The sequence below is a fragment of the Lactuca virosa genome, chromosome 5 (assembly GCF_052849685.1).
Source record: "Lactuca virosa cultivar CGN04683 chromosome 5, Lactuca_virosa_CGN04683_v6, whole genome shotgun sequence".
In the NCBI taxonomy this organism is placed as follows: Eukaryota; Viridiplantae; Streptophyta; class Magnoliopsida; order Asterales; family Asteraceae; genus Lactuca; species Lactuca virosa.
This window is the reverse complement of record NC_136430.1, coordinates 408428259-408440229: the sequence shown is the minus strand read 5'-3', so window position 1 is coordinate 408440229 and position 11971 is coordinate 408428259. Positions and strand designations below refer to the sequence as shown.

Below are 11971 nucleotides of genomic sequence, written 5' to 3'. Positions count from 1 at the left end.
GGATAACCTTATAGCCTAAGAAATTACCACGGAATTCAAAATTAATTGTCACCTAAGGAACTTCAATCAAAGTTAATTAAGTTTTTTCTGGTAGTATTTTTTCGATTAAATTTATTTATTTCCCCATGACAAAAGAATGGGAAAAAAATATGATCCACTACCATAATTAAAGCACAATAAAGGTGTCTGGAGCTGACTAGGTACTCCACTTCCACGAAACAAGCCAAATAGTTTTTAGGTGGGGTAGGCATAAATTGGAAGAACGCATCAACGGCTCGTGCCTCCTCCTGCTTAGCACACGCACATACTTAATTCTTCTGGAAACATGTGTTTTACACAAGCCAGAAGCTGTGAATAGCATGAATAAAATATACTTGGTGATGGAGAATAATAGTTTAAAATTGTATCGTGCGCATATATATACATCACAACAACTAGACATCTTTATTTCTCATTGACAAACTGTCGGCAACAAGTTATTCCCTAAAATAACAAACAAAGCAAGAAAATATGCTTGCATTATCATCTCCTTTATTTTCAACACCCTATGGATGGCCCTTGGCTGATAACTTTTCCAAGGTTTGCGGTGATCCAGATTCAACTCAATCACTTCTTGAACTTCCTTCATCTGATCAAATCCAGCTAGATTTTACACCTGAAAATTCCAGTTCTTTTGGAGGAGCTGTAAATGGCGGAATGGGCGATGGTATGAGGGTGGTCAAAAAGCTCAATCATAATGCAAGTGAAAGAGATCGTCGTAAGAAGGTTAACAGCTTGTATGAATCTCTTCGTTCAGTGCTACCCATTTCAAACTATCGAAAGGTAGTTAAAAATCTTCTATCTCTTGATGTGAACTTTGTGAAATATCCAATTCTTCTTATAACTAGATTGTATTTTACTGGAACAAGACTAATTAAATGTATCCCCTTCTTTTGACAGAAAAAAGTAAGTATTCCTGGAATTGTATCACGCGCGGTGAAATACATACCCGAACTACAAAAGGAAGTGGAGACATTAATACATAAAAAAGAAAAGCTTTGGTCGTATTCATCATCAACTGAAAATATCTGCATCAAGAAACAAAGTGCTAAAGATGCTATCATCGATGAAAACTCATCTATTGTTTCTTCTGTGAACGTTTTAAGTGAGAAAGAAGCTATCATCCAGCTGATTTCGTCGACTAAAAGTAGTGGCAAGAACAAGGATATTGTCTTCTTGTCTAAGGTTTTGGAGAGATTAGAGGAGGAAGAAGATGGGTTTATTTTGCTAAATGCAACGACCTTCAGATGTGTTGGAGAAGGGATATTGTTAAACACTCTCCATTTTCAGGTACATATACCATCTTTTGTGTTACATATTTTTAATTAACTACCATGTTGTTGTACTTCATCCTCAACATACGCATATGCTTTTTACAAAGCAAAGTGTCTACATTATATTCTTCATAGACACATCGATCTTTTAAGTTCACAAAATATAAGTCTAATATGCCAAAAAATGGTACATAAGTTATAATTAATTAATTAAGGTGCTCGATGCTGCAATGATTAAATGATATTGAATCTACCAAAATAATTTATTTTCCTCTGTTCTCTTACTACAATATAGGAGTGGATATAAGTGGTTTATCATTTGAAAGAATATTGTATTCTATAGAGATTAAAGATAATAATATATTAAAGTGGTTTGGGAATCTTTACTAGCCACAATTGGTATATTTTAAAAATCAATGGATCAAAACTTGTGGAAATATAAAATATGAGGAAATTATTGTAAGCATAGTTCAATTTAAATTGAAAGAATCTCAAAGGCTCGTATAAAAATAATTGGTTTTCTACATTACTTACATATTTCTGGACCTACTATGTTGATAAAGCATACATGTTTCATATATCATATATATTAACAATTCTAGACAATTGTCAATTATTGAATAATTTTATGATTAACTATTTCCTCCAAATAAGTATAATACTTTATTGTCTTGAACAGGTGCAAGGAAATAACAAGATAGATGCCCAAAAGATAAAGGAGAAGCTCCGTTCTTTCCACCAAGAATAAGATGAACCTTACTCACAGTGGTTATAGGGATGATGTGTAGTTTTTAACATATTTAGTTAGCTGTCAGCAGTTTTAACGGCCAATTGTATATATTAGTGTCAATAGGGAACATTAGTAAGAAATTATGTAACACTTCTCGTATGGGTTACAAGTTATAAAGATTTTTTGTTTGAAAGTGCTTAGTAATTTAAAAGAAATAGTGCAGAATCTAGGTTCCAAATTATAGTTTAAAGTTTAAACAATCCAAGTTTGAAATTTTATAATATGAGGGTGTACAATATTTATATATCCATCTCTTATAAACGAGACCATTCAAATGAAAGTGGTTCAAGATATGTCACTTATCTTAAATTATAATCATTTGAAACTCTCTAACTTTTCACCTTAGGCTACTTAAAAAACATTTGCTTCTCTTTTCTTTTCATTTTGTTTTATCTTATTTTTTCATTTTTGTTATCTAGAGTGCATAAGAATGAAAAAGTTTCAAACAAGTTTGCTTTCTTCTTTCCATATCTTTTTTCCTTATATTTTCTTAAAATTCCATAAGCATTTGTAGTGTACATGAGCAAATCCAAAAGATTTTGTTATTTAGATATGATGAATAATTGTCTCAATGTCATATCTTTAGAGCCAAAAGAAAATTGTTGTTAATTTTGATGTGTTATATGTTGAAAATGAGTTTCTGAAAGAAAAAAGAAGATAGAAACAACGAATTTTTTTAGGTAAATGTTGTATATTTATAGCTAATGGAAAAGTGTTGTGAATTTTGATATTTTTGAATTTTGTTTAAACAAGAATTCTGTTTTGATGAATTCTCTTCATATTGATGAAATAAGTATATGAAGAAACTATGAGTTTTAATGTGTTTGAAGTGTGTTTTTGAAAGAAAAAAAAAGAGATCATGAATTGCCTTTTGATTGATTCTATTCATAGTGATGAAAATATAAATATCTCAATTCATTTGCTTCATGACTCATTTTTTTGTGTGGATATTAAATAAAAAGTTACAAGGATTTTATGGATGTTATTGTTGTTTTTTTTGTCACTGTCATGACTTTTATTTTAATGACATAATTCTTTTAATTCTTATATTTTTTAGAGTTGTACTTTGAAAAATTTCAATATCATAACGTTCAATTTCTAAAATTTTATTACAAAAAGGTACTGTAAGAATTTATATTTTGATGATTATGCTCTTGTAATTTAATACATATAAATATGATTAATTATATTAATTGCATATTGTGATTGAAAGTTATCGACCTAATTGTAAATATATGATAACTATTATTTCTAAAATTCTAGGGCCTTAAGTTTGTATATATTTCATATTCCAAACATATTTCCATTATTTAATACATAAAATATGAATAATTTTATTATATAGTTATAAATATATTGTCTTACATATATAACTTTGTAATATATATTTGATTAATATGTTTGTAGAACAAAAATATCATACTCTTGTATAAATAAATACGTATAAAATTAACAGATGCGCATAATTTCATTTCTTAAAATTGGTTTGAAAACTTTTGGTATAATATTTTGTTTAGACATTAGATGATTATATTATTTATTTAATTTAGTAAGCACAACTTAAATATTTTAATCATATTTAAAAAAATATCATAAGTATCAATTAAGTAACATAAATGAAAAAAAAACTATTTAGTTGTAGTGATTTAATTCTAAATAAACTTTAATTGGAAGCTAAAAGTTTAGAATATTAAAATAAAACTTGAATGCAATTAATAAAATTTTATCATATCAATATAGTTAAAGATATATGTTTTAATTATCGAGTAAAAAGATATGAGAATCTATGGAAGTTACTTTTTTTTTCAATGTTGTGACTATTATATTAATGACATTATTTTTTTAATTTTTATCATTTTAAGAGTTGTACTTTGAAATTTTTTACACATCATGACGTTCAACTTCCAAATTTTTTTATTATAAAATGATTTTTGGATGAATTTGTATTTCGATGATTGTGCTATTGTAATTTAAACCACGTAAATATGATTAAATTTATTGATTGTATTACATGTTTGATATATTCTATAAAATATCCGGTTTTAGTTTCTGATTTTAAAATTATTTGATATGCCATTTTATTTGATTTAGAAGTGTTTTTTAATATATTTTTTATGTAATGTTGAACTTTATTTTGTGTATATACTATATCAGATTAATTAGTCAATAAATGATAAAATATAAATGAAAAATATGAACAAGAGAAACAAAATGATATTGTTATAAGAGTGATTATATATATATATATATATATATATATATATATATATATATATATATATATATATATATATATATGGAAATTGACTCAATATCACAACTAACTTTCAAATTACCTGTTAATTATGTCATTTTGAGTGAGGAAACTGGATGAACCGGTTACTTTGCGTATGAGTTAATTAGAAAAACGAATAAAAATAAAATCGCAGGCCACGATGGCAATTCCATGTATTTATCAGCTTAAATGAGACGAGTGTAATTGAGAGGGACTTAAGTTTAGATGTTAGTCGTCGTTTTCATTAGCAATACTCCAAAACCTTCAACTAGAGCTAGGGTTTACAAGTCGTCCAAAAACGAAGTGACGTAGGAGGAAGAAGAAGCTATGTCAATCTCGAACCCCAATGTGATATTTCCGATAGTGGAACTGAACTTAAAAGGGGTGTTTATTCGCCGTCCTTTATCTTACAATAACGATATGAAATGCACCTTCACAGATCATGATTTTTCTGGTATGACACACTCCGAATGTATTACTTTTCTCGAACGTTTCATGCAATTATATTGTAAGAAGTTATACTACTGTGAGCCAGGTGCTCCCCTTTTGAGTAGCCTTATGCCTATCTCGGATGAAATGGAATATGCAGGTTTCATCTTTGATGCATATGGAACTGATGGTCAAATATCCCTTTATGTGGACCATATTGGTGATAGAATAGATGATATGTTTGAGTCAGAAGGAGGAGATGATGACCCTGACTCTTACATTAGTGGTGGGGATGATGACATAGGTACCTGTGACAACCGTTAATATTCGAGACAATTCTATATCTAAATAAACTTAGTTGCACGTATAGGCACAACAAATACTAGACTTAGTAACTAGAATCTAAGTTTTAACCTACTAGAAACTTGGAAACAAGTAGAATTGAGGTATAGTGTACTTAGATTTCACATTGATATGTGAATTCTACATTTAGTTTAACTGTAACAACTATCTAAATTCAGGTCATTCCTTGACTCGAGCACTTTTGTACATTCATATAGACGCATCATACATTTGACCTAGTAGTAGAAATTAGGTTAGAAGCTTGTAGGAACTTAAGTCAAAGATGAAACTAGGACTAGTATACTTGGTTCTTCGGGTCATCGTGGATCGTTTGACCAAGAGCGCGCATTTCATTCCATTCCAGGAGAGCATATCTGCAGAGAAGTTAGCCAAGATTTATATCAAGGAGGTTGTGGCACGTCACGGGTTGCCGGTATCAGTAGTTTCGGACATGGATGTTCGCTTTACTTCGAGATTTTGGAAGCGGTTTCATGACGAGTTGGGTACTCGTCTCCATTTTAGTACAACATTTCATCCGCAGACCGATGGTCAGAGTGAGAGGACTATCCAGACTCTTGAGGATATGTTGCGTGCTTGTGTGTTGGACTTCGGTGGGAGTTGGGATATGTATCTTCCGTTAGCGGAATTTTCGTATAACAACAATTATCATGCTAGAATTGATCGACCTCCGTTTGAGATGCTCTATGAGGAAATGAAGGACCCCGATTTGTTGGGGTGAGGTCGGTCAGCGAGTCATGGGGAGTACTGAGGTGATACTCAAGACCACTGAGCTAATTCAGCAGGTTCGGAGCAAACTTCAGACAGCTCAGAGTCAACAGAGAAGTTATGCTGATAGACGTCAGTCAGACTTGGAGTTCCAGGTGGGAGATATGGTTCTCCTAAAGGTGTCAACTTGGAAAGGTGTCATCTGGTTCAGGAAGCGGGGAAAGCTGAGCCCCAGATATATTTGTCCATTTAGGGTTTTGGCTCGGGTTGCTTATCACTTGGATCTTCCGGATGAGCTTAGTCAAATTCATAGTACGTTCCACGTCTCCCTGCTGCGGAAGTGTTTAGTGGATGATTCTGCAGTGGTGCCGTCGGAGGATATTCAGGTGGATGACCGCCTGAATTATATTGAGAGACCGATGCCGATTTTAGATTGAAAGACGAAGACCTTGAGGAACAAGGTAGTCGAGCTGGTAAAGTTGCAGTGGTAGAGTGGACTTGGGAGCCTGAGGAGGAGATGAGGGAGCACTATCCAGAGTTGTTCGGGGCAGCGGAGTTCGACGACGAATTTTGATCCAAGTGGGGGAGAAATGTAACACCCGATGGTTCTAATGTATTATTTATTTAATTGTCTAAATCATGTAAGTTGTTTTGGGGCTTAGCGGATTGGGCCTTTAAGAGTGGTCTTAGTCGAGGCCGTACACTTGGCGTAAGCCTGGTGTACGCAGGGCTTAAATGGAACACAAGGAATGCGGAGGCATGCACGTACGCGCAGTGTACAGGGTGGTACGCGCAACGTACGTGGTCAGACTTAAAACCCTAAGTTCTAGGGTTCAAGCCCTATATAATGTCATTAAGTCCCAAGTGTTAGCCTCCTTATCAGCCTTTATTGTCTAGAAACCCTAATATTGAACCCTATAGCATCTTGGTGTGTTCTTGACCTTGTGGAGTGTATTTTTGGTAGTTTGGAGCCTTGGAAGGAAGAAGAAGAAGTTGGTAAAGAAGAGTTGTTGGAGCTTGAGCTTGAAGATTTAGGTTATTATCATCATTTGGCACTCATTTGAGATATAAAGCTTAGAACTTGTTGTGTTAAAGCTTAGATCTTCTTGTTGAGATTTTAGACCCTTTTTGGTCCCATAGATGAGATCTTGTGGATTATAATCATTTTTTAGCTTAGAGTTGCTACTCTTGGTGTTCTTTTGGTCCTAGAGTCATAAAGTTGCCATCTTTGAAGCTTAGAACCATCCATGCATGAGTTTGAGTTCATTTAAGGGAAGTAGAGTGTTGTATTTTGGGTTTGGGTTCATTTGGGGCATGCAAAGCTACAAAGTTAATGACTTTATGGTTTAAGATGTTGCATATGACATAGATTCGTGATTGGGACCCTTGGACTTAAGTAATTTAGAGCTTAATGGAGAAATAGCTTAATGGGTGAGTACGTTGGGCCTTGGAGGACAAGTGGTTTTGGGCCTTGGTTTTGGATCATATTAGGTCAGGGGTAAAATAGTCATTTTACCCCAAGAATGGATTATTGATTATGGAATGCAACCCAAGTGTTTATTGGGTGTTATTTTGAACTGTCAGCTCGGGGAGTTGTCAGGTCAGCAGTTATGGATTTATTTCAATGAGACTGTAACATCCATAAAATTTAGAAAAATTTAAAACTTTTTATGCATCCAAAAACCATTACTTATTCTGAAATGTTTTCAAAATAGTATCATATCAGAGTATCCAAGAAATCAAAATCATAACATGTGAGGATGTGTACGGTCACGCCTTTGCCCACCCGCGATCATCAGAAGTACCTGAAACAATAATCGATAAATGTAAGCTCGAACGCTTAGTGAGTTACCCCCAAAATACCAATACCATACAAACCAGTACAATATCATATCAAACAGCATGCATATAGAGTCTACAGTATGACTGGTCCGCCCTCACCGGGCCTTCAGTCTACTGGTCCACTCTCAGAACCTTCAGCAAGTCTGGTCTGCCCTCCCGGGCCTTCAACCTGTCTGGACCGTTCTCCGAACCTTCAGCATGTCTGGTCCGCCCTATCGGGCCTTCAGCCTGTCTGGACCGGTCGTCGGGCCTTCGGCCTGACTAGTACGCCCTGATAGGTCTGCAGTCTATACGGGCTGCCCTGGGTATGTTGGCCTACAGCACAAAGCAGGACCGCCTCAACCCACCCCCAATCACGCAATCAACACATAAATGTCATACGCTAGCTATCATGTATAGATATTTATACAGATATAACAAATCACTAATCATAGCATCATCCTATATACCAGGATACCGATCTAACAAATCACTAAACGTAGCATTATCCTATATCCAGGATACAGATCTAACATAGCATCATCCTATAACTAGGATACAGATCTAACATATCATCATCCTATAACCAGGATACAATCCAAAAAGGGATGACCTTGGTACCTTAGACCTTGTTGATATAATGAGGAGAACTCACCTCACAGTGCCGAACTGAACCGAAGAAATCAAGCTCCCGAAATACAGCTCCAAACTCAAACACCTATAGTCACCATAGATACAATTCCATCAAGACCCAAATTACCAAAATACCCTCAGAAGTGAAACTTGGTCAACCATGGTCAAAGTCCAAGTCAACAGTCAAGGTCAACAGTCCATGTTGACCCAACTCTTCAAGTGCATCTACTGACTCGTCGAGTTCCTTCAGGACTCAGAAAATCGGGAAAAACCCCAACTAACTCGCGGAGTTATCTCATCATCTCGGCGAGTCCACTCAGAATCCAGAAAGCGGCAAACCTTTATCCAACTCGTCGAGTTGGCTATGCAACTCGTTGAGTTCCTTCAGTCCTTTTCTCATTCAGACGCTTTTAAGAAAAACCATGGCTCCAAACTGTAGATCTAGCCTCCTAGGGTGTAGTTACCACGTAAAGTTGCCAACTTTATGTGCATGCAAGGCCTCAAGAGGCTAAAACACCTAAAACTAGTCTTAGGAAGAGATTTAGGGCATGGAGAAAGGCCTAGACTAGAGAAAGTCGAGAACTTTATGTCCATAAGGGCCTAGAGGAGTCCATATCTGAACTCCTCACTTCAAAACATGCCCAATACCAGAAATGCTTCAAGGATAAGCTAGAAATGACCCTAAACTCTTGAATGAAGAGATCTAACAAGAGAACGATCAAGGTAATGGCTTTTTACCTTCAAATGAATTTCAAAACGAAGTAGATGCTGGATCTACAAGCTCATTCTCGTTCCAAGCTTCTCAAACTTCAAGTCTCTTCAAGAAAAACACCAAACACACACTCTTTAACCTCACACATACTCAAGATGGAAGGTTAGCTCGTTTAGGGTTTCTCTCTAGATGATAAGGTGGTAAGGGAGGCTGGGGATAGGACTTAAGGTCCTTTAAATAGGGTGCAAACCCCAAAAATCAGGGTTTTCATGTACATCCTCAACTCGTCGAGTTGGGTCTTCCAACTCGTCGAGTAGGTTCTAAAATCCCTGCGGGCTGACTGGCCTCTACTCGACGAGTTGGGGCCTCCAAATCGTCGAGTAGGTCTAAAAATATGCATATAAAAAGCTTTATATATATAACTGGGAGTCGGGATGTTACAGAGACTCATCATTCGAGGTGAGTTTCCTCATTGGGTTTAAGGCACCAAAGCCGACCCTTGATTGGTTATGTTGATATACTTGTTGTCTGTGTGATACTTGTATGTGCTTGTATATGTATGTTTACTGGTCGGGGCCCGTTATGCGAGTGTGGGCAGGGCCCGTATCTCATTGGGCGGGGCCCGTTATACAAGTGTAGGCGGGGCCCGTATCTCATTGGGCGGAGCCCGTTATGCGAGTGTGGGTGGGGCCCGTATCTCATTGAGCGGGGCCTGTTATACAAGTGTGGGCAGGATCCATATCTCATTTGGGCGGGGCCCGTTATATGATATGTATGGTATGCGGTATTTTGGTGAACTCACTAAGGTTTTTGCTTATGGTTTTTAGTTTATGTTTCACGTACTTCCGGTTCCAAGGGGAAGAGCTCGGGTTGACTGCATCGCACACACCATATGGATTTTGTTTATGGGACATACTTGTTGGGTTTATTGTACTCTAACATTCCTATGGTTCACATACAACCCTAATGCTTTGGATCTAAGTTTTCTATAATTATACATGCAATATTGGTTTCCAAAGCATGAAGCCTAATTCTTCTTCTTGGAATGCAAGTGGTAACCGATTTTAGGCTTAGAGTTAGATATATATAGTGTAGGATTCCAAGAGTCATGAGTAACCCTAATTCTTACACTTAAGCTTATGACCCATGCATTTGATTTGAACTAATACTTCATGGACTAACCCATAAGATTATCCCATCACAAATCAATCATGGATCACTAGCCCAATCCATATGTACCAATTTAATTAGTCTCTTTTGATCACTAAATTTATTCTAAATTAATTCTTGACCAATACTAATTAAATATTATGATTTCTTAATTAATATATTCTACTTATAATATATTAATAAATCACAAACAACCTCTTTCTCAAATATCCATCTATCAAATTGTTCTGGTGAAGGCAACCCGAAATGGACCATGCTACTATCGCGTCAAGTACATACCAATTATAGTTATGGGCTTAGACACCTAATCCAACAGTCTCCCACTTGGATAAGTCTAATAACTATAATTGCCAATGCAACTTAAAATCCGATTATCAATCGTAGCTCTCAAAAAGCCGATGTCATACTCTGATGCGTCCATTAGATAAGTGATCATATAATCCTCTATTCTTCAAGATATCATGTGGAAAAAGACATGGAATAAAGTCATACTCATTGTCCAACAGTTTATTTCCCGATTTCTGATTTGTGTGACATAGAACTTAATTGCACATCAATTGAGTCCTGATCGGGACCGACACATAAGTCAAAACAAAATCATCGAGGGGCCCAAGATATCGCTTTTGATCCTCTTAGGATAAAAGGAACAGATAAACTTCGACTTATATGCTTGTGCTAACTATTCGTTAAATCATACACAACAACACGTTTTATAACATCAAGTTACTGATGCGTTTTCGCACTGTCAATGTACAACCAACTCATAATCAACAACTCTTATATATTGGTTTGAAGACTATACGATATTATCATCTCATAATCACTCGTGATAAATTCCATTAAGTGATTCACATGAGTGTGGGTTTAGTCGAATACTCAAATATTATTTCAAAAACACTCATGAATGTTTGTAGCAAACTTTGCTATGTCTAACACCTTAGACAATCTTACAAAAACCCATTCATGACAATCTACTTTCATAGCCTACTTCCAAAGTATGATCGACTGTGGATGGTTTGAATAATCTTATTATTCTGGAAGTCAAAACATGCAAAATGAAACAATAGTAAATAATTGACACAAGATAGTAACTTTACTTATAAATAAAACTCCTTTTATTCAATCATAAAATTTCAATTACATTTTAGCTATTACAAGTTTCTAAATGTCTATCTAATCACTAAAAAACTAATACCGTCCTTCGGCCCGATACTTCTAGCGTGCTGCAAGTGCTTAACCCAACTCAGTCCCTTCATAAGGGGATCTGCTGGGTTCTCCTCTGATGATACCTCCTTCATTACGAGGAGTCATTCTTCTACTCGATGTCTTATGAAGTGATATTTTCTGTCAATGTGCTTGGATCTGCCATGATCCCTTGGTTCCTTGGCTAAGGTAACCGCACCTTCGTTGTCACAGAAAATCTCCATAGGCTCCTTTATAGCTGGTACAACTCCAAGGTCTCCGATGAAGTTATTTATGATGGGCTTTGAGCATTCCAACACTCCTATGGTGTGCATGCAACCCTAGAAACCTTGGATCTATGTTTTCTCTATTATACATGCAAACTTTCATTTTTCCAAGGTTTCATCCTAACTAGCATATGATTGGGGTATATGTAATATAAAAACTAGTAGAATGACATACCTTTCTTGTACCTTGGATTCCTTAAGACTTTGTGAGCCTATCACCCCGAATGTGATGCCTTAAATGCTTCACACAACACCACTAACAACTTGGAATAACATGAGAGAAGATTGATA

General features: G+C 35.6%; 1 protein-coding gene across 1 annotated transcript; it reads left to right on the top strand.

The window, feature by feature from the left end:
* The first annotated feature begins 440 nt into the window (after window positions 1–440).
* Window positions 441–2239, top strand: LOC145111694 (transcription factor ORG3-like). Its single transcript, XM_079047953.1, has 3 exons — window positions 441–822; window positions 940–1329; window positions 1993–2239. The coding sequence occupies exons 1-3, from the start codon at window positions 511–513 to the stop codon at window positions 2059–2061; spliced, it is 771 nt and encodes a 256-aa protein (XP_078904079.1). The 5' UTR covers window positions 441–510; the 3' UTR covers window positions 2062–2239.
* Window positions 2240–11971: the final 9732 nt, after the last annotated feature.